This window comes from Borostomias antarcticus (genome assembly GCF_949987555.1).
Source record: "Borostomias antarcticus genome assembly, chromosome: 3".
Classification (NCBI taxonomy): domain Eukaryota; kingdom Metazoa; phylum Chordata; class Actinopteri; order Stomiiformes; family Stomiidae; genus Borostomias; species Borostomias antarcticus.
Genome location: NC_140236.1, coordinates 8,016,308 through 8,040,352, shown reverse-complemented (window position 1 = coordinate 8,040,352; position 24,045 = coordinate 8,016,308). Strand labels below are relative to the sequence as shown.

At 44.7% G+C, this 24,045-nt stretch overlaps 1 protein-coding gene across 1 annotated transcript; it reads right to left on the bottom strand.

Moving 5' to 3' along the window:
- Positions 1–165: 165 nt before the first annotated feature.
- Positions 166–19,239, bottom strand: LOC311307086 (RNA-binding motif, single-stranded-interacting protein 2-like). Its single transcript, XM_084435844.1, has 14 exons — positions 19,163–19,239; positions 11,776–11,969; positions 7,784–7,842; positions 7,451–7,542; positions 4,470–4,627; positions 4,040–4,119; positions 3,693–3,802; positions 3,239–3,285; positions 2,988–3,102; positions 2,720–2,770; positions 2,412–2,522; positions 2,088–2,168; positions 1,888–1,969; positions 166–1,771 (listed from the first exon to the last, which is right to left on the bottom strand). The coding sequence occupies exons 1-13, from the start codon at positions 19,232–19,234 to the stop codon at positions 1,892–1,894; spliced, it is 1,248 nt and encodes a 415-aa protein (XP_084291970.1). The 5' UTR covers positions 19,235–19,239; the 3' UTR covers positions 166–1,771; positions 1,888–1,891.
- Positions 19,240–24,045: the final 4,806 nt, after the last annotated feature.

Genomic DNA, 24,045 nt, shown 5'->3' with positions numbered 1-24,045 from the left:
AACACATACATCAACTGTCCAAGAGAACATTTCACTACTTGGCGCACACAGCACACTACCAAAAATAAAATCAAAACCTCTTGAAAAAAATAGGATAGACCTTAAAAAAACAAAAACAAAAAAGTATTAAAATTGAATAAAAAATCTCAGGGAAATGTTCTTTAAATAAAAGACTGTAAATCAAGATTTAAAAAAAACTGAAGAACCAAACTTAAGAAAAAACCAGCTTTGTGGAAATAGAGAAATACAGAGTTATAGGCAATATCAAAGCATCTCATAACTAGCCATATTTATCAATCTCATATGACCAGGAACGAGTATCAGAACACTTTGTCTACTGTAGATCTGTGCTCAGAAAGAATCATAAGAGCAGCTTGGTCTGTTTCAGGGGGAGCAGCTTAACCCACAAATGAAACTAATCCAATATAGATTTCCAGGAAGTATCTCATGGACAGCTGTGATCTTTAAACTGAGCAGTTATCAAATCCTCCACAGAATATTATAATATTATTATGGAAATTATCAGTTCATTGAAATAATTTGATTGTCTTCAGCTTTTTACATATGTCTCGATTGCTGTTCAATAACAAATGTTTGAATATATTATTAAACGTATGTGTTATACGTTATAACATCTTATGGACTGGATAAAGAGGTACTGTAAGGCCGCTTTTAATTATGTTTCAAACTACTGAAATATTTGTTGTAATTTTGGATGAAACTGCTCTCGATGGGTAGCACCACATTTGGCCAAACTCTCGAGACCTGAGCAGCTCATTTAGCCTTCTGTCTTCAAACAGACGCACTACTGGAATAGAACAAGAACAAACTGCAACACAGAGAAGGTGGCTCTTGCAATATGTACAACTAGGCAGATACAAAGCTTGACATCAGAAAACAAAATCTGCATATTTTACAAACACCAAAACCACAACAATGACTCTTGAAAACAACACATGGTGTTTTAATTTCCTTTTCCTGGTTTTATTCTGGTAGCCCAGAATATTGGAGAAGGATCTATCTACTTGTAGACTACACGACACACCCACTTTACTACATGAGACACCCCCTTTCACTACGCCCCCCATCACCCCGAGATAACTCCCTGTCTGTGTATGGCAGTGACTGTTCCCTCTTGTGTTGTGGTGAATCCCCACCACCACACCTTATCCTAAACTTAACCACGTGCTTTTTGGTACCCAAACTTAACCGTCGCTGTTGAAAATTGACACACGGTCATGTAGTAGGCGTGTCTTGTAGTAGTGGATGTGTCATGTAGTAGGCGTGTCTTGTAGTAGTAGATATGTCATGTAGTAGGTGTGTCTTGTAGTAGTGGGCGTGTCCTGTAGTAGTGGGTGTGCCATGTAGGAGGCGTGTCCTGTAGTAATGGGTGTGTCATGAAGTCCTGTGTGTTCTGTAGTACTGTGGACCTGCAGATAGACCTACTTGGAATATTGGAGGAAAATCACTTGATATATGTGCACAAAAAAAGCCATCATTGTGTATCGTGAATATTGTGAACTTATGAGCTTGTTTTCTTTCTGTCGAGTTATTCTGCCATATCAAAATAGATGCTCCATTCTTTTTTCTTCCATCATAGCGGTCTTGCTTGTATGCAGTAAAAGAGTAAAGTAAAAGTTTGTAAAAAATATCCTTTTGTCTTCTGTGTAACAGTCCATATTCCTTTCTCTGGTGCCCTTGGTCCAGTCACTGGTGCTGAACTGACAGAAGGCGGAGGTTGGAGAGAAAGACCACAGCTTCACTAGAAGAACTAAACAAAAACCACAATGAGAAACCACAATCCAGCATTCTTTGGTTCAATATACTTTCTGGTACTAATGGATGAATGTCAATTGAATTCAAAGTGGAACTATTACACACACACACCTCTTCACTTGTTATGCTGGTACGTGTAGGTTGTGTGTTCTGTGGGCGTCTCTATGGCAACTTGTTGTTGGACGGCACTTTCCTGACAGAGGTAGAGAGAAGGATCAGTTGAGCTCTTTCATACCACACACACACACACACACACACACACAGACATGCACATCCTAGGAACTATGGGAGGAATTCAGGCAATTTCTTACCTCAACTGAGACATTGGCAGGAGGCACTTGTGTGTACTGGGGGATGTAGGCCCCCTGCATAGACGCGTTCGCAGGCATATACTGGAAGAGAAAGAACATGTCCACCTCAGAAGACTGTCCACAGTATCATAGCCTATCATCATTTCGTTCTCATGAGAAGAAAAAGTTATCCTCACGTGCGGGTATTTCTCCACCTAAGACAAACTGGTAGTGTGTGGTGATGATCCTCAAAGTTTCTCTACCATGTGTGTGTGTGTGTGTGTGTGTGTGTGTGTGTGTGTGTGTGTGTGTGTGTGTGTGTGTGTGTCCTTGGTGGGGACTGACCGTTCCACTGCTCCCCATAGAGAGATGACTGAGCTGCTGGGTGAGGGGGGTCATCATAGAGGCGGGTTGGATGGACATGGTGTGGTCCATACCCTGCGTCAGGACTGTCCCCTGTGGACACACACACACAATTACCAAACAGAGAAAGACTCATCAAAAGACAGATGGAGACATAAGCACACACACGTACGCGTGCACACACACGGGCACACACGCACTAGATTAAGACTGGTTTAATTAATTAATTAATTAATTTAATTAATTAATTGATTGATTAAGACAAGTTTTACGCTTAGATTAATACTTACTGTGGGCTGCATGAGGTATGACTGGTGATGCATCCAGGAGGGATTGTGAACCTATGAGAGAGGACACACACACGCAACATGACTACTAAACTTACGAAGGCCACAGAAAGACTGCTGTACGACTTATGCAGCTACTGAACCAATCGTTACATTAATAGCCATTAAAAGCATAGCCATTACAAGCGAATCCATGTCATGAATAATGTATGAAATCTGGTGTGGAGTGGAGATGTAGGGATCTGTGCTCCAGGGCAGGCTCTGGACGGGGCTGTAGAGGACGGGTATTGACCTGGTAGGTAGACACAGGAGAGTGCATGTACGGGGAGAGAGAGGTCTGAGTGATCATCCTATTAGGGGCGATACTGTAGGGAGATGAGTAGAACCTGAAGAGAGAGAGAGAGAGAGATGGAGAGAAAGAGATTGTGTGTGTGTGAGAGAGAGAGAGAGATCACCATTTCAAGAGCTTTATATATCCTAGGCTTAGCATACGTATGTAAATCCCCGTGTCGTCTAACTCACCCGTTCTGTAACGCTGTGGTCGGGTCGTACGTCAGGGTCATCCCCCCCTGTGGACGGAAGAAATGCAAAACACTGAGAAAGATAGAATTTCAAGTTTCGAAGGTGTGCATAGGCCTTTGTGGTCACATGGCAAGCAACCCAGCAGGGGGTCTAGTGGGATTGGAAGAGGAGAAGGGAAGATAATGTACTTTCGGGCGCATTCAGCAGTGAAACTAATCTGCGGTAGGAGGAACAGCACCACACGCCCCAGCTGAGTTAACTACTGCGCTTAGCTCGGAGAGCTAGCATTGTTTGTCATTTGAGGGCGTCCATTGTTGCCGCAACTGCCCGGCCGGTTATAGGCCAGCTGCGGACTAGCCTCAACCGCTGTTTTTGAAAAAGCAAACATTAGGATAGAGAAACTAGGCAGGTGGCTGATTCCAGACCGTTGTCCAGAGTGGGCGGTCCCTCTCACCGTGTCGCCCTCCCTGGCCCAGGGCCGACCGCTCGGAAGGTACTTCCCCTGGCTCAGCCGCTTCTTCTGCCCGCCGTCCGCAAACTTACACAGCAGGGGCTCCGCGGGCACTGAGGCAGGGGAAGGAGGGAGAGAGAAGGAGAGAGAGACAGGGAAAATGAGAGTTCACATACTGTTAAAATAATGCAGTTACGTACTTCAGAGGAGGTGCTCTGTGATGATGTGAGGAAGAGAATGAACATGCCTTGATGTGTGCCATACTACAGATGCCTCTGCAAAGCATCTGTGAGATAAAAAAAAAAAAACAACAACACAAGTACAAGATGAAAAGAGTGGAGTTTCCTCACCTGGCACCCCCGGTGGAGTTTTGATGTATTTGCCGTTGAAATGCTGAATGATGGTCTCGCATTTCTCTTTGGACTCCATCCTGCCCCCCAAAAAAGAAGGCATTTTAGCACTCTAAATGTACAGAAACGGCATCACAGAACACTGGATTTTCAAATAGCTCACCGTAGACCAGTCTAATACCGGCTAGATTTGTCCATCCCGATTCAACACTTAGTACCCTACTGTAAACAGCCACCAGGGGGCTCTACTGGCAACTAATCCTCAGCTCTTCCCATGCTGTCATGAAAAACACGCAGGTGTGTCCCACGCACGAATCCGGTCGAGTGTTTACCGGGGCGGAAATATTTCAGATTCTCTCTCTCGTTATAATACCATACTGTTCCACCGTGAATGCAGACAGCTGTGTTCGTGTGTGTGTGGTTCGCTAACCTGGCGAAGCCCACTCCTCTGCTGGTGCCGTTGGCGTCGCGGAGGATGCGCGTGGAGATGACCTGGCTGAAGGGCTTGAGCATGCTCTCCAGCTCCTGCTCGTCCATGGACACGGGCAGGTTGGAGATGTACAGGTTGGTGGGGTCCTGCTCCTGTTGCTGCAGGGGGAGACAGGCGAGGGCAGACGGAGGGTGAAGAGGAGGCAGAACGCCTCGTAACAGCCCCCGCCACCGACGTACACACACACGCTTGAAGACATAACAGAAACAGAGGTGCTTTATCGAGCTTCCTCTGGCAGTTTGGGGATCTGCCGCTTATTTCGGCGAAAGGAATCAAGTAGCAGACGGTGAGGGAGAGACGGAAAGCTTACGTATCATTTAAATTAGTCAGACGCGCGCTGGGAGACATCAGTTGATAGTGGCTTTGACACAGAAACAAAACAGGGGTACTTTCCAGTTGCCTTTCTCAGCCTGAGGAAACGTTGCTTCTTTCGTTGAAGGATCCACTCGAAATTGAAAAGGTGTCAACAGAAACCGTTCTCAGATGATTCCAGGGGATGAAAAGGAAAGGAGCATGGGGGAGAAGTCTGGACATGGAGGAGGAGGAGGAGGAGGAGCAGTACAGATGATTTGAAGTTGAGTTGGCGGAGAGAGGAAGAAATAAACGAGGTGGAGATAAGGGGGTCTGGCTGGACTTCAACTGACCCTCCTCCTTAGTTGTCTTAATCTCTCTCTCTCTCTCTCTCTCTCTCTCTCTCTCTCCCTCTCTCCCCCTGTGTATTGCACAAGCCACAAGCAATAGTCGTACACAACTGTAACTGGGTGGTGCTAGGACAACTGTCAGGGCATAATATATCGTAGCATAATAACATTTCAATTAGTATCTCTCCACTGATGATCTACAATGAGTGAGTTTTCTGTGGAGAATCACACACGGATGCCATTAAAGACAGAGGCCTTTAAGAAATACACGTCTGACACATGCATGTTCCCAGTTGGACTATCGTCACGCTTTCCTGGGGATGGTGCATTCAGTCTTGGTCATTTGTCAATTCTCCTGACCTTGAATCCATATGCTGGGACATCAGCTTGCGCATACATTAGTAGAATTATGCCGCTATTCCACAATCAATCAATCAAAGCTTTATTTGTATAGCGTATTTCATACCCAGAGGCAACACAATGCGCTTTACAGAGAACAAGGGAGGAGGGCATACGACCCACCCCTACATATTCCAGAAAACACCTTCTGAACCTCACATCCTTAGAGAAACTCTAGAGGATTGCTTGTATTATGTCATGCTCCTTTGATTGATACTGATCCACATCTATCCGCTACCTGCCCAAACAAATTGAATTTGGAATAAACAGCTAAAGATAGCCGTGCAATAGCCAATCGGGACCTCTCTGACTGCTGCTTTGCATATTCATTACTCGGAGTGTGCAGATGTGATTAGAAATCTCTAAATACATTTCAGGTTCATTTCCATCTCATGAATAATGCATGTGTGATTGCTGCGACCTGCATTGAACGTGATCCTCCTCTCTCCTCCTGGACAGGGATGTTGGGACTAGTAGAAACACACACACACACACACACAATGTAGTGGAAACACACACTGCGCTGTGGATTTCAAAAGGAATGACTCAGAATGAGTCAGAAACCTCAGGCTGATGTAAGCCAAGTTGTAAAACCTTCATAATAACCAGCGGAGTGGAAATCAAGTTATTTTTGTTAGTGAAAAAAAAAAGAAGCTTGAATGTGAGTGATCCAGTTTAAGAAGGCAGATCGGCTTTCCCTGGGTGTTAGGTGTGTGTGTGTGTCAGTGATCTGGCGTATGCTGTTGCCAAGTGTGTGTGTGTGTGTGTGCATGCGTGCATGTGTGGTTATGCTGGTGTGTGTGTGGTTGTGCCTGTGTATGTATGGTTGTGTGTGTGTGTGTTTGTGCCTGTGTATGTGTGGTTGTGCCTGTGTGTGTGTGTTGGCGGGGCGGGACGCTGGGCTCTGGGCCCTGCTGACTGGGGAGCTGCTCAGACACTGAGTCAGACGCCACCAGGGAGAACAGGCAGGCCCTTTGTGTGGAGCGCTCAGGCAACCGGCGCTGAGACACACTCCCCTAGCCCTGCCACTGAGCATAACACACACACACACTTATAAGTATACACACATGAACACACACACACAATCCTACACACACACATCTATAAATATATACACACATGAACGCACACACCGAGAGCGTCGATTGGCCTACAGGCCACTCTCTCGTGAGCCCCCCCCACACCGAGAGGCCCAGAGACAACCACAACCAGGCGAGCTCCACGGCCCGGCTCGCACGCCGCCGGAAGAGAGGAATGAGGGAGGGCAGGGAGGGAAGAGACAGAGCGAAAGAGAAAGGCAAACGAACAAAGACGGTTTCGTCGTCCGTTAGGAATTCCCCAAGGTGAAGAGAATGGGGCTGTGGGAATTGTTGAATAGGCCATTTGAAAAACGACTTGTTGAATCTGAATGGTTGATCAAGTCATTATGATTATTATTATTATTATTATTATTATTATTATTATTATACAGTTATGGACTGAGGGAATGTTATTGAATAGGACATTTGAAAAACGACTGGTTGAATCTGAATGGTTGATCAAGTCATTATTATTATTATTATTATACAGTTATGGACTGAGAGAATGTTATTGAATAGAACATTCCAAAAACGACTTGTACATTTGAGGTTGAAAGAACAACCTAATATTTGAGCTGTGTCCTTACTCAGAACGGACAGGGCCTTATCAGTTGAACGGTTGATCAAGCCATTATTATTTACATTATTGATTGATATTATTAAGCTACTGATTGTTGACTTTGATGAACGTCCCTCCGATTCTCAAAGGTGTAGACAGAGGCTCGAACGCAGGTCTTCCATGTGATGCGGGGGTCTTAAGATTTGGGGGAGGGGGGGGGGGTGAAGGGAGCAGATATCTGACCTTGGCCATCTGGGCCTGCACTCCACCCGCCTTGAGCGCCGTCACCGCCTTCTGGGCCGCGGCCGGACTGTCAAAGTCGACAAAGCCATAGCCTGCGGGGACAGACGGACGGACAGACAGACACACACGGAGACGTGAGACACAGGAACGCACGGCGCCGTACACAGACACATACGTACGAAGATACGGATCCATTTGGACAGGAGAACACAGGCAGGTGGTCTCAGTTGTGGTTGTGGTTACGCCACTGCGCACATAGTAGATAATCAGTAAGTGTTACATCATGACACACACACACACCTCTATCGTAAATCCCCCACACCCTTCTCTCACCTTTGCACTTGTTGGTGGTTTTGTCCAAGATAGCTTTGGTGGACACGATTTTCCCATAGCTGGAAATGACAGAGGAAGGTGGTGAGGGAGTGAATGGTCTGTTTGAGTGGTCACACCCAACTGACTTCTTTTATGAGGGCAATAAAGAGACCATAGCTACATACAGTATGTTACCTCATGGAGATGCTACTGTTAACTTATGGTATCTGAGGTAGGGACTGCATTCAAATTTGCTCCAACACCTTTAGGACGATCCTCCCCAGGATTTAAACATAGTGAATGAATAAAAGTGTCTTGTTGGAGTAAATGTTTTAGCTAAACTTTATAAGAAGATATCTTTTATATTCTCAACCCTGCCAGCGTTGGTGTAGAATTAGGATTGATGTACTGTACTACAAGGCTTTAGGGTCACAGAGTTCAGAAAGTGTTTGGTATGTGAGCTGAACGGCTTCCGTTTCAAGGACGTTTGGATTAGAGTTAACAATTTACATGAAAAAGTGGACAGGAAGTGTTTTGAGAGGATGAAAACACATTAATTGAATGGACGTCAATCCAGATAAATGATCTCCAACTCAGTAGAATGATTGGAAGAATACATCTCTCTTACTGAATCTGGATATGATAAGGGAATGCATGCATGAATAAATAAGCCGAACAGAGTAGAACATCCGACTCAATATCCCACTCTGCTGTACTGTATGTAATGCATTTGCAGATCTCGTCACTCTCAAGGGAGGAGCCAAAGTGAAATGTCTTGTCTGCGTAAAAAAAAATACAACAAATGCATGCACTCGTATCCTGCCCTCCACATTACAACGCATTACGAATATGTAGAGGCTGGAAGCCATGTCTATCTCGCCCTACATATGTCACAGACCTGTAGGATACGCTCTCCCCAGAGCTCGGGCCTCAGTGCTGCAGAGCTATTCTGTTCTGTGTGTTCACCCCCCCACCCATCTCTCCAGGCTTGTGTCTGCAGTGTGTAACCTGATCCCCCCTCTCCCTGGCCGGCCTGCATGGCCCTGCACGGGCTCCCCTCTGATGAGAGCCTCCTATACAGCCAGACAGGGCGGGAGAGCTCCGCCGCCTCCCCTGGGTCCTACTGTCTCCCCTGGTTTGCTCGCGCTGCAGGGGATATGCAGTAACCTGATTGTCAGGGTTACAGTAGTCACGGCTGAAGGTTACCTCTCGCTGACAGAACAAGTTAATTACATCTCTTTCCATTCAATGTGCATTTGTGCGTGTGTTTGTGTGTGAAATCAATCTACATGTAATCTTGCTTGCTATGTGAGGATGAATACATGAGACGTCAACTAATGCCTACCATACACTAGAGGACTTCAAAAGACCACAGTCTGACAGCCTCTCACATCTAAAGATAATGTGTCAAGTTGATTTTGCAAAGATTGGGATCATGCAGGTTCACTGCAAAAGCCAAGAGTTAAAACGTCAGATAATATTAAAAGTGTTTGATTTTATCGGAACAAAATGACGGGAGCGCGCTCCGACTCAGCAAATTGGGAATTTGTCTGCGACAGTGAAATGGGGTGAGAAGTCGGTTGATGTAAGGCCGGCATTAGGATACTCACCAGTTCACTACAGACTCACGTCTCTACTCAAGACTCTAGAGCAAACTTGTATGATGCATTTGGCTTCCAGTGTATCTTAACTATTTAATGAAGCACGTTCTAATCTATGCCTTGAGAGAGAGGCTGCCAACAAATGCATTCACCCTTTTGGCTTAACATTATCTCATGGGACCGTGAACAATGAACCACAAACCACGTCTATTTTGCATGGACGTTTGGCAGCGCTGTTCCGAGTTAACAAACAGAGCAGCTCCGTGATAAGGGGCTAGCCGGTTCTGTGTTTGGGGGAAGCTTGCCTGTGTTGGAGGAACACTTGTGTACAGTGCAGTTGTTTAACTGGCCTCCTTGTGCGTTCGAGACCGCGGGGGTTTCGAGCGTTCAGCGACGCGGAGAGAGAGATAGGGAGAGAGAGAGAGACAGACAGAGAGAGACCACAGTGTCCAGCATCTCATGGTCAAGCTAGTAGTCACTGGCTGGAGTCACTCACCCAGAGAGAGAAAGAGAGAGAGAGAGAGAGAGACCACAGTGTCCAGCATCTCATGGTAGTAGAGCCAGAGAGAGAGAAAGAGAGGCTGCAGAGGCTAGGGATGCAGAACTCCCCCTGGCAAACACACACACACACACACTCCAACTCCCCACCAATCCTACACTGCGTCCAGCTACTTGCACTAGAGTTGTGTCAGCTCGGTGGGGGTGGGGGCGCTTCTACGTTTCCTGCTAATCTGCGAGGCTTTCCTCTCATTGAACACGTTTTCATACTCAAAGACTAAATCATTCACCTCCGCTTCCCGTCTTACTTTTAATAAGGCTGCACGCTCCATTTCTGGTCCTGGTCAACGTCCTGGCGCAGGATCGTTTCAACGTGAATTATCGCCTCGACTGGACTCCAGTGCTAATTTCATGCGGTGATTTTAATCGGCCACTGTAAAGGCAGAAATATGAGACCTCCCCCCTGAAGAACAGCACCTGACACAGAAACCCTTAGCCTTCCACTCCACTCCTCCCCCATTCCCCTCTCTCCCTCTCCCTCTCTCTCTCTCTCTCTCTCTCTCTCACTCTCTCTCCATCCTGCTCTCCTCATGCCGTTGCCCTTGTTTGTCTTTCTCTTTCCCCTGGGCCCGCTGTTTCCTGTAGGGTTGGGCAGCCTCATGTGAGCCATATCTTCCAGACAGCTGTAAAATAGCAAGCCTCTCCCACTCTCTCTATATCCCTTCCCTCCCTCCTCCCTTTTCTCTCTCTCTCTCTCTACATCTCTCTCTTTCTCTCCCCTTTCCTTCTCTCTCTCTGCTCGCTCTGTTTCTCATCACTAGGCTCCAGTATCCAATTAAGAGGAAACTCAGCTCATCCATCTCAACCCAACTTGTTTTGATCAGTCCCACTGAAGATCTAACGATCATGGATCACGTGACCTCTGATTGCAGGCTTTCCACATCATAGTTCTCAGACAACAAAAGTATTATAGATGTATGTCTGGCATTGGGGCAAATATTACGTTACATGGAGATATAGCCCGGACCAATTACAGAATAGTAGGCCCCATTATCTTGTGTTGACAAGACCGTCATATTCTATGCGCTGTAGGGGAGAGACAGAGCACAGAGGAACCATGACTCATAAAAGAGAGAGAGGCCAGGGAAGAGAGCTAGCGTGTGAGAGAGAGACTAAACACGCCAAGTGCCTAGCTGTTGGAAAGTCTACCCTGGGCTGTGCCAAAGCTGAAAGGTTCTTAGTTTGCGACCCAAAGGGCTGTTTATCTTTCCGTAAGGCCACAGTGACTGGTGATGATGGCACATACAGCTAGACAGACACTACCTTGGCCTGCATCACAGTTTGAGAACAGCCTGCACATTGTTTCCGTCTTGAGCCGGGTCCATGTACAGCTGCGACATCTCATCCCGTCCGATTTGACAGTTAGGATCTTGGAAGTGTCAGTTTTAGAACTCTCAACATTCCAAATTGGCAGTCGAATTTTGTTCTATAAACTGCTTAAAGCCGTCTCTGCTGTTATACAAACCTGGCTTTAGAAATGGACAAGAAAGCAAAAAAAAGATATGAACGGAAAAAAGAGGAAGCATATTTTGTGTTTATATTTTGCTACTCTTGCACTTTGGCTTTAGCACTAGATTACGCTCTTAGTCAATTGTTTAAAAAGGCTTGCACTTGGGAGTTCTCATGAGTCGTAGTACAACCTACATTAAATACAATTACTATAAGTCGCTTTGCGTCTGATAAATGACTGTAATGTAATACGTGAAAAACGTATTACTAAGATGTGACATCAGTAGATGAGGACAACGAAAAACCGTTATCAGGATCATCATCATCCTGTGTCTAGCCCTTCCCTTCCTCTCATCTCACTATCTCTCCTCCTTCATACCACGCCCAGACGAGGCTGCTACTCACGGTTGACAGAGCTTGACCAGGTCCTGGTCTGTGGTTCCCGGGTGGAGGCCGCGGATGTAGAGGTTGGTTTTACTCAGCAGTTCTCCTCCACTTCCACCTCCACTGCTGCTGCTGCTGCCGTTGCTGCTGCCGCCGGGCGTGGTGTTGGGGCTGGGCGGGGCCATCTGGTAGGCGGAGGAGGACACATATGTCTGCTGTGAGGACAGAGAGAAAGGTGGGGGACTAGGCATGAGATGTACAGAGCAGTTGACCTTTTCGCTGCCAGGCGATGTCAGCGTATGGGATATTGAATGTATTTAGGGCCGGTGGAGGCTCTATTTCTTTTATAGTCCCAACTCCTCATATGCATTTGCAGTATCGGCAAAGATCCAGATTTTCATCTGATATGACCAAGAGAAACTGTACTTTGGAACAGACTCTAGTTCTAGACTGATAGCCTAGTGGCCAGCTTCCCATGGTTGCTGCTGGCTGCCTTTGAACTTGGCGCTAATTTTGATTTTTTTTTCTAATTAAGAACACAATTAGCTGGATCACCGGCTTCAGGGGTTGGCTAAGCTAAAGACATGCTGTCAATAGCACTATAGATTAGACCATGGGTCACTGCCTGGCAATCAATACCAATTCAACTCCCTACAGTAACTCAGTAAAGTACCTTTCTAAATACGGTAGTAGCCTCTCACTCGCTAATGAGGGGACTGACAGAACATCACCACATTGGCTATGATTGTTCGGGGTAATCGAGATGCTTATAACTGTTGCCGTCAGCATGAATTGCATTTCTGTTACCTCTGGAAGCACTCTCGCAACAAGCCAATATTATCAATAATGAGTTTACCCTGCCTCATGATGAAAATCATGCCAACGCGTCACAGGCCACACAAATCAATGTTCAATTTTGCTCCTTCAAACCCACAGAGAAAGGAACAGTCGAGGAAGCTGGATAGGCTTAACGAATACATCTATTAACTAGGAAGGGTGCTCAGAGAGCACAGGGCTCCGCGCAGTCATGCATTTTGTTGTTGTTTTGTTGTTGTTTGTTTGTTGTCAGTTGAAATGGTTAAAATCATACCTCCGTTTATAGCTTACCACAGGATCCAAGTTAAGAAAATTAAATTTTTCCTATAGTGAATGAGAATCAGATATTATTTTGTTTTACATGCATAGGGAGATGTTTGCTTCAACAGCAAACAAATAAAGTTGATAATTATCAATCAAAAGCTGAGAAAAAGAGAAAAAAAATCTGGTATCATATGATTTATATGTAATACCACAGGATCCAGATGAAAAAAAATCAACTTCTCTTAATACAGTGTTTATCTGATTTTTTCCTCCTGAATCAGACTTTATTTTGTTTTACATGCATAGAAACATAAGATAATATTGGTTGCTTAAACAGCAATTAAAGTTGATATCTAAGTTGATATCTAAAGTTGATTTGGCTCCTCATTGTAATGAAGAGCCAACATTCTATAAAAAAAAATCCATCTCCATCAGGATGCGAACCCTGGACAAAAAATCATTGCTGCAAAACCTTAACCACTCAGCCACCAGGCAGTACGGTAGATCTGTCAGAAGATGGAAGGATGAAGTGAAGGGAAATGGTCCAAGTATGGCCAAACTTTGTTTTCTTTTAATTTGTGTATCCGCCCAGTGATTCTGATCTACTCCAAAATTGAATTTGTTCTAACATGGCTCAAGCTACACCCCTCCACGAGTTTTGTGAAAATCACTCTGGTAGTTTGTGTAATCCTGCTAAGTAACAAATCAACAAACAAACGATCAACCGAAATAACACACACGACTGAAAATATATAGCTCCGCCAATGACAAATGAGTAGCTATTGCTTTAAATCTGACGACAACGGTCTCATTTTGAATACTGAGTAGTCCCGGGCCTTTCACTTTGCATTTTGGATCTGGTCTGAGGCGGGTCTAGGACAAGGTTTGATCCGCGGATGTGCCTAGTTAGTAATCAGCGGATACGGGGGTGCTCCAAAAAAATTGTCAATTAAATTTCTGATGCAAAAGCGCTTCATAGATGTAATATTATGGATCTGGCAAGTTTCTTTAAGTACTTCTTGGAATACTTTGGTTATGTCCAAGTTTTATTCAATCTCGTAGCGACAAACCGGACACAACCTGAAGCAAAACTGGATGCAAATGACCGGATCCAGTTTTGGAGTAAGCGGGCGCCAGACAGGATCTGAATCGGATAGTGAATGAAAACCGGGCTCCCTCTCGCCTGAGGAATGCCTGGTGACACGAGACAGTGAACTGAAGAAGGGAAACAACTTTTTTCTTGATAAACCCAAATACTGTAAACTGGCTGACTAACCCTAGACTAAACCAAAACAAGCTTCCACGGTCAGTCCCCACTGAAAGAGTTTCTTAGTCTTAGACTAGGCTTAATATATGGTCCAGGAAACCTACCTAATGGTTACAATTTTCCTACCGAAGCCTGTGTCATAACGTTCGGGCTATGTTTGGCTCTCTCTTTGAGTGTCTGTCAGTCTTAACGGAGGAGGAATTGTTTCATTAGTGAGGGTCACCAATCCCACCCCGTGGGAACAAAGACCTGGCTTGTTGGACACCAGAAGGTCATTCCTGGAGCGCTGGGCTTTTTTCTATTAACAGAGAAGCGGCTGACAAGAGAAGGCTGGGATCAGGCTAATTATACTCCATCCATAACAGAGCTCATTTCTAGAACTTTCTTTGTAACGTATTGAGACTCACTTTTTGCTGTATCTAATGCATGCACTTTTTACTTCATCTGCTGCTACACTTAGGCTACTCTAATGTAGTCTACTGTAGAGATACGATTTTGTCTATGAGGTCGTTTTTCTGTTATTGGTTTTGTTTGTTTCATTATTACTTGTTATATACTTTTGAGATGCATCTATCTATTCAACTGTCACCAGTCTCTCACCAATGCTGACTGCAGTGGCTTTGGAATATTCCAAAAATATTGGAACATGAATCATACTGATTCTACAGGATCCTGCTGTACTCTCACGCTTTTAGGCATCTTTCCCTTTGAGCGTATCACAATTTTCTCTCACATGAAGACTTAATGAGCAAAACGTGTATACACAAGTGGGGATACAATGTTTAGTAACGTCACTCAAAGTGTTTAGTCTATATCTCTGTTGCGACCGCTTCCTCTCCAAAACAGCTGAGTCATGTCAACACCGTTCTCTTGTGACCGTCCTGCTGTGTTTTGTCGCATATGTTCTGCCCCCCGTTGCCCTCCAACTGGAGCGAGAATTCCAAAATGGCTCTCAATCATGACCAGCGCGGCCTTCGTGAGATTCACTCCCTGGTAGCCCAGAGAGCCAACCCTCCGTTTATCCTGTTCTTCTCCTCCTCCTTTTCTAATCTCTCTTCTTTCTTTTCTTTTTTTGTTCTTTTCTTGGGGGGGGGGGGGGGGGGGTCATTAATTGCTCACTGTTTGTTTTTACACAATCACAGCCTCTTTCTGCACCTATATCAGGTTGCCTGGGGAGCACGTCAGGCCGGAACACACCTGCATGTGGGGAGAACGGGATCAAGTGTTGGTACTGGGTCTAGTCCTGGGCTGTCCAAGCCTGCCTAATTGGGGTCGGAGCTTGTTAGCGTTCAGCGCTAATCCCTCTCATGTGCTCACCAGTCAGAAGGGAGACGGTCTCATTAAGACTGCTCTGCTCGGCTCGTTCCGAGAGGGAAAAAAAAAAGAAAAAAGATGGCAGCCAGTCAGATCCGCACCCCCACGCCCTTCCTGGCCCCGGCGGTGCCCGTCAGCTCCAGGTGTCTCTGCCACACACGCAGAGAGATAGCAGCCGCTGGAGGACAGCGCGGTCAGTCAGCACCCTCGACTATGAGGTGGTGTGACTGACGCAAACGAGCACATCTCTGTCAGCTGGGGTTGATAGCAGCATTATCAAGCCTTATAATTGAATGTGTTTTCCCATACATGCATCCAAACCCTCCCATACATACAGTATAGAACATTAACTCTTGGGAGAAATGGCTCCCGTAAAAGCTTCTTACTGCCACAAAATGTTCTTACCGAGGGCCTTAAAGAGTTCTTAAAAGATTTTTCAGAGGGTGCTTCCACAGAAGCAAATAGGTTAGGCATTATTTCCCTCAGACATAACATCGGCGAACATGCGATGTGCAGTGAATAGCTTGCCTTTCATCCCTCCTCGTGCGTGCATGACCACGAATCACAAGTCTCGTGTTGGTGCTGTGTGATCTTGCTTCCAGCAGCACCACCGGTCTGTCTGTCTGTATGAATGATGTGAACTAACTCCCAGTCAGTCAGTCAGTGCCCCAAGCTTGACCCACTGGGCCTTCTAATTGTTGCCCTTCCTGCCCAGTAGGTGTCCGTAAACAGTCTCCTACATGTTAGCTCACACGCCGTACCTCACAGAGAACACAATATGGAGGCCTAACATTCTTTACACTCCCATGCTATAAACAAATGTTTGGGTTAGCATCAAGCCTTGGACAGGGTGTCGGCTAAAGCTATATCTACAGGCTACCAGCACATGAATGGAATTTGTTAGCGTCTCGGCACAGTTACACTGTAAAAAGACATCTCCAAATATGGCCAAATATGATAAGGTGGTGTTATATTCAGAAATATATACTGTATAAATATTGAGCTGTGTCAAATTAACCATGTTTTATAAACCCAGTGAATGCAGTGTGTATGTTTGTGTGCGTGTGTGCACGTGCATGTGTGTGTTGCAGCTGAGGGGTCTGATGAGCTGACTGCTGTGTGTTGGACTACGAGGGGAATCCCACGAGGTGATTCAAGGTCATTAAATAAGAGATCATTCAGGGCAACGGTGTCACTGGACTGTGACTCAGGGGCCAGGGCTAGGCAGTGGATTAAGATATTCCTTGGATGTACTAATGGTCGGTAAGGGGGCGGTAGGTAGCCTAGTGGTTAGAGCATCCGACCAGGTTGTTTGACACCAGTTTCCCATCGATCACTGCCTACCGTTGTTCCTTTGAGCAAGGCAATTCATGCCAACCCCAGCTCATAACTGTAAGATAAAAGCATCTGCTAAATGTTTCAAATGCTAATGTAAAATGGACTTGATCAGTCACCCTTGAAATGTGAAATGTAACTGTTCAATAAAGGAAAAATAACAATGAAAAAAGAGTTAAATGAAATGATAGACATATTATTACATAACACACCTCTGTATGGTTGCTGTATGGAACTAATTCTTCATAATAGGCCCACCATGTATAGGATAGGTATAGGGAAAACAGGCTGTCTTGGATGCACAGCACTGCTTCTAACCATTCTTAGACACTTCTGAGCCATGCAATAATAAGCTGTCAACAAAGTATTTAACCTGTCAGCACACACATCTCTATCCCAAGAACATTAAACAAAGGCAACACACAATCTAAATTATGTTTCTGAACTTAACAGAAGAAATCCCATTTTCAATAAACACTTCAAGTTTTGTATTCTGCATCCACAGAAAGAGACAGTCTGAAATGTTGAGTCCTACCTGCTTGTTGAAAGTGATTTTCAAAGGCACAGCGGAGAAGATCATGTTTATGTAAACAAGTATTATCTATATTGGCTCTTGGCAGCTTGAAGCGAAAAAAAGAGTCGAAAAATACTTCTGGTGACCAACAGGTGAACGTTTTCTCTTGTTCTCCTCTGAGTCACTGCAGTTCCAATGTACAGGTGTAAAAAAACCCAAAGACAAAACAAACGGTTTATGATAAGCATAAAATACACAAATAAGAAAGTGAAAAGAGATCTTAACACACACGCTTGGTCAAACAGAAAGAAAAGATGAGAGATTCACCCTTTAGAGGAGAAAGCTCTGGCTCCCCTCGTCCATGCTGAAACACTGACAGCCAAGGAATCAAGGTATGCGAAACGAAGAGTGGGAAAAAAATAGAAAAGGGGGAGGAGGGGAGGGAGGGGTGGTTAATGAAAAGCAGAAAAAAGGGAGAGAGAAAAAAATCCTTTAATCCTTCTCTTCCCCCCCCCCCTCCCTTTTCCTCATAGAAGACGTAGACCAGAGGTGGACACTTGACGTTGTCAGATTTACAATAGTTTTCTCTGTTTCTCCGTGTGAATTTTCAGCTCACCGTGCACAAGGACTTTCTTTCTATAGAAAAGGCTTTGCAGAACAGCAGACACCCCACTTAAAATGAGCACTGCATTGTTTGAAGCCAGAATTCCAGGAATTCCATGTCATTAATCTGTGCAATCTGAAGTCCTGCCAACCATGAGGCAGGGGAAGGAATAACATTGAGAGGGTGAGAGTCAAGGAGTCAATCTCAGTCAAGCTAAGCAGTACATCTGCAATAGTGTATTCAGCCAACAATAAGCTCCCCCAACTCTGACCAAATTATTCCAGTTCCAAGCAATTAGCACATCATTTTCTTTTTCCATAAAGTCAACCAATGGAACCACGCACCAGGATCAGACAACTTGGGCAACACCTACATCTAAGGTTGTGTTTACACTCTTAGGGCAGCCTCTCAGACTCAAATTATGCAAATTAATTCGAATGTGTATAATTGCGTTGCAAATCTTCAAAATACATGTCACATGTAATATAAATATATTGCCAGAGAGAGACTAGTTATTAAATAATAATTATCAACATGAATACATGATTAATATTTAGCCCCAGTAGGCTATAATGCAGCAATCAATCTATCTTTCTAAACGCAGAAATACATGATTGCATAGGATAATTTAACCAACATAGTGGAGATGGATTGGTTTGTTAAATGCAGCCAAAGAAGATTTGTGTTAGACTACATTAACTGCTCTGCTTTTATCCTTCCAGTCATTATAGTAGAATTCTAAGGGGTGGGGCATAGTTTATACGCTTAAAAACTTTGGTTAACTTGAGGTTTACTCAATGAAACCTATTTCACATATATTTAATCTATTACCGGTAGAATTTTTTCATTTGGTTTAGTAGTTTACGGTTTTGGTCAACACGAATGGTCTTTCAATGACAGAATTTGCCTAGCAAGTTTAATCCGTTCATTGACTCCCTCTCTCTCTCTCTCTCTCTCTCTCTCCCTCTCTCTCTCTCTCTTTCTCTCTCTCTCTCCCTCTATCTCTATGGATAGAGGAAGAGTACAATGATCGTCCAGTACCAACACTAACAGTAGAAATTAACGAGCAACACCCTAACTGTCCACTAACACATTTTTACAATCTTTTTGCATCGATAATTAAGAGTTAACAAGAATGTAAAAAACAACGGCTTTACTTGATATGTTGCATGATCCACTTTCAAGGACACTGCAGCTTAAAGCCGAGCAACATAACTATCGACACCTATGTAGCAATTACTCCATATGCAAGTGCCTAACGTTCAGAGAGAGTAAAATTACTGTATCGCTTTACCTTCTTACTATTTCTGCTGGTATAACCGCTGTACGGGTTGAATCCTGCCCTTGGCGGCACGGAGAGCAGCATTTTCACAGTGCTATGTCCGGAGCGGAGAGCACAGCCAAGGCAGTCAGCTGACGTCAGCCAGGGAAATTCAGCCTGAATCTGTGGTAGTGATTGGAGTCGCGCTCCCAGGCGCTGCTGTGCGCGGCGCGCTGTATGGTTTCTGTATGTTGTTCTGTTCATTCCTTCCATGGACTTGGTTAACTGGGGTAGAGTATGACTATTGGCTATTACAGCATACATAAATACAGCGTTGAGATATAGGTCTCTCGTTTTTGTTTTTTTACGTGTTTTATTGTGTGATCATAATATTGTGATAAACTGTGGGCTATGCTATGAAAAGGTATTAAACGAATTAAACAATATAACACATGGTCCTCTTATCGGGTTTAGTCATCGCCAATGTCAAGGACAAGCTTGAGTAACCAATGACAGTGATTCATAGAAAGCTTACCAAATAGCATACATCAAGCAGTCACATTAGAGCCATGATAGATTCCTCTGATAGCTCCTAGCCATGTGGATGACACAAGTGTTTTTATAATCGACTCCAAGTTGCTTGGCAACTACGCCCCCTGGACCCTCTGGCCTTGGCTTGTTGTGTAGGCTATTAGATCGGCGATTCCTCGAGTGACTGCAACCGTGACAAGGAGTCCCTGGTAGTGGTAGCTTGGGAAAGCCCTTAACATGGGTTACATTGGTGCCGTGACCGCAGATGCCCAGTGGTGTGGAGTGGGTTTAGAGGGGTGAGTGTAACCGAGTGACAAGGTGTCCTTGTGAGTCCCATGTAATGGTAGCGGTTGGTTATCACTGCTAATGGTTGGTTAAAGGAGCGCTAACAGTCCCTCCTATTGGTGCAGCTGTTAGCGCGTCCGCCTCGCAAACAGGAGAGCGTGGGTTCGAATCCCGCCCTGGGCATGCCCTTAACATGGGCTACATGAGCACAGCGGAGTGTATAAGAGCACTTGTGCACTCGTACTACGTCTATGTTTCTGACACTGAGGCATTCTGTCACTACAGCCTCATTGAGCTTTCACACACTGGAGATTTCACCCAGATTTCATCACCGTGGTCTATGTATCAGCAAGAGACAAGAGGGAAGACAAGCTTATTGCTATATTCACGATTTGCTTGACTCCTCCTCAGGCAGAACAAACAGAATTTTACATAAGTGAAAAAATTTGGATGTTTAACATCTTCACCCCAATTGTCTGTCCAGTGTTTTGTTTAGTAGGCTGTGGTTGGTTAAGGATTTATGTCGGTCAGATGGGCGTGAGTCCCTCCGCTAAAGGACAGTTTGGACGGTGACTCAGTCTGGAGCACGTCAGAGCCACTCAACCGACAAGCCTGCCAGTCCGCCAGCCCACACGGTGACTTCACCAGTACCAGGAAACTGTGTGCTCAGGAAACAGACCCGTGGGGAGTCTGGGAAGGTGAACGACTTCAAAGCAGAAAAATCCCCCTGTTTGTGAAATATAGCTGACCTCAGTCACCCCAACAATGATCTTTCATTTTTATATCCAAAAATTCCCCCCACCCCCCAAACACACACCCCTGCGTAGTCATTCTTTATTCTGACTTATTATTTTTTTACATTTCACTCAGCTATGGGTTAAATAAAAGCTAGAAGCGCTGCACATCTGTACACGCAGACATTTGTGCCCTTGGTAATCTATGAATCCTGTCAAAAAGGGAGTAAATGTGGTTCCTTGCTGGGGGGTAGGGAGGGTGGGGGTGGAATATAGGGGGTAGGGAGCACAGCCCTGGCTGCCTCTGCATGCTCCGCATTCTTCCAGTGTTGTCAGCATAGCTGGCTCGGTAATTGCCCCTCTGTGAAAACACGCACCGAGACTCACCTTCCCTCCTACCTGTAAGACTAGACGAGGGGAAGACAGCATGGATAGATGGACATACACATCCGGATACAGAATGAACCGTGTTTCATCATATTTCTTAAAGACAGGCTTAAAAACCAGCTAGGCCTGCGCAGTTAAAGTATCGAATAACTGCATTGGTTTGAGTCGAGGGTTTTATGTAAATACACACAATGTTGTTGGTCTGAGTTATGCCATATACTGCAGAGCGCTGGTGTGTGTGTGTGTGGTAGTTCTGAGGCATGATTTATGTAACAATCAATCTTTCCAAGGCTGAGGGCTGGTTAGGTAATGTTAGCCATGCGGAATGCACACAATCGAGTGGTGTGATGCCATACTGCTAAACACTGGTCCTCACACACACACACACACACACACACACACACACACACACAGATGCCTCCACTCTTTTAACCCTTTCATCTACTATTCCATATTCCAGCTAGCCCATACACATTACATGTCTGCCTCTCTCCACTCATTTATATTGGGGCTGCACTCTATGGCACACAAAGAACAGGACCCTCCAGTCTGGGAAAATGCATCTGTAGACTCCTTCACTGTAGACTCCTTCACTCTGTAGACTCCTTCACTCCAAATAGCTTTTCTTCTATCCCCCCTCTCTTCTTCTATCCCTCCCTCTCTTCTTCTATCGCTCTCTTCCTCCCTCTCTTCTTCTATCCCTCTGTCCGTCTCTTCTTCCTCCCGCTGTCCGTCTGTTGGCTCTCCTTAGCTGGGTGACCAAAGCTGGGGGGATTGTGTGCAGATGTACCTGGAAAGAAGCCAGGTCCTTTGCCCTGGGAGAACATGTGGTCTGGGACTGTTTATGCTGGCACCCTTTCAACGCTGCCCCCCCCACCCACCCCCCCCCCCCACACACACACACACACACACACACACTGCCTGCCTGCCTGGCCTCGCCCTCCCTCAGGGATAACAACATTCACCCCCACCCCCCTCTATTCTGCCAAAGGAGGGCTTCTTAGCTTTAGCTATGAGCAATTATCATTGTTGACTAATTGTGCTGACAATTGAGCAGTTATGCTAATTCAGGTGACATAAGAGTGATTTGGTATTCACAACATATGATGCAAATTTACATGCATAGTTCACCATATGTGAAGCTACAATGATAGCAATCCTCCTGTTTCGACCATTACCACAGTGAAGTAATTGTGCTATCCAAGCAGCCCATTCATGTGAAATCCATTTGCTATAATAGTATAGAATACACAGCCCACACAGTACGTCAAATATTAACACCAGATCATTCATAACACCATTCCCATTCTTGTTCATGTTCGGCCTGAGGCTACAGAGTTATGGTAGGCCATACATTACATGGTGCACAGACATACAAGAAGAGATACCCATCAGAGCAGACACTTCAGCCACGTTCTTCCCAGATTCTCCACATACCTCACATTCTACCACTCCTGGCTCTCCACAAACATCCGTAGGTTGTAAAACCTTCGCAGACACAACAATATTCCTTCACATGAACCTGCCATTGCTAGTAATTGATGACTCAGACTATAGTTAAGAGCATAGTCACCAGGTAGAATTACTAAAAGTATGATTTTTTTCTCCTTTTTGCTCAACATCCAACACTATTCAAACTTTCAAAAAGACAATAAAATGCAAGGGCATATTCAGAGAGACATTCTCTTCTTCTTTGTCTGTTTCCTCTTATTATAAATAGTAAGGCATGAGCCAAATAATTTTCAGACAAGAAAAATGTCACCATGACTCAAAAATAGCCAGAATAAGCCAATCAACTGAACATGAGCCCAACTAAACAAAAGTTAGTTCCTCTGCTATTTCACATCATTTCATGACAGTGGTGGTTATTATCATGTTGTGATAAGGATAGGAACTATCTGAGATTCTACTTGATATGTCACCAGAAAATATAAACACCTTGGGGTCTATTCAGTGTTCATCATTAGTAAGTTGTTCAGTATGTTGGTGGTGGTGTGTATGGTCACCATGCTAAGTGTTCAGTGCCCCCTGCAGGTCTTGAAATAGGACTAAGAGTATGACTGGTGTAGATGTGTGTGTATGATGATTAGTCACACGCATCACATTCCGTTAGTAAGCGTTGTAGTTAGACTATTCAGTCAACAACACTTCAACATCTTGTTCCAAAATGATTCAATGTTACTCATCCCAAGATGATTCTTCGAACACAGAGGAAATTTGAGAAAATATGTGTCTAAATATGTTGGTGATAATGTATGATGATCATGTCTTTATACCAGAGGTTGATGAAAATGTCCCTCCGATCTATAAGGCAGATAAAGCACACCAAATATATTTAAGCATAATGAAATTTTCTCCAGCTCTGGGGTTATCTTGTCTCTCCTCATGGATGTTACACGCTCACAGATGTCTCATCCTCGCAATAACAGCGAGACTGGAGCACGATGAGAGGGAGCCAGACTGCCTCCAGATCCCTGTCTGGATTTGTGATGGCTGCTTCAGAGAAGAAGTCTCTCAGTTTCTCAGAAGTCCGTCAGACATGCTTTTTATCTCAACTCTCCAGGACACACACTTCCTCTCTCCCCTCGGGGCCTTGGAAAACCAGCAAAATCCTGGCTTCTGGACTGAGGATAGTTATACAAAGTCACTCACATAGCCTATGTACATTTACCAACATGGCATACTTTACTTACTGGATTGATACTTGAATCTTGTACACCTTAGGCATGTTTGCATGTTCTAGACATTCTAATGAATCTACCAACAGTTAGCACATTTTACACTCTTTATAACCTACTCGTTTTTGTTGCACTATATCATTTGTATCTATTGTAAATATATAAATTTGTATTCAGTTTTGATTGTGCCACCACTACCACCATCATCGTCATCATTAATGTATGTATCTTGTGAATCCCTGCCTTTCATTGGCCCTACTGTGATGAAGATCATAAACATGATGTTGTGTATCATTAAACA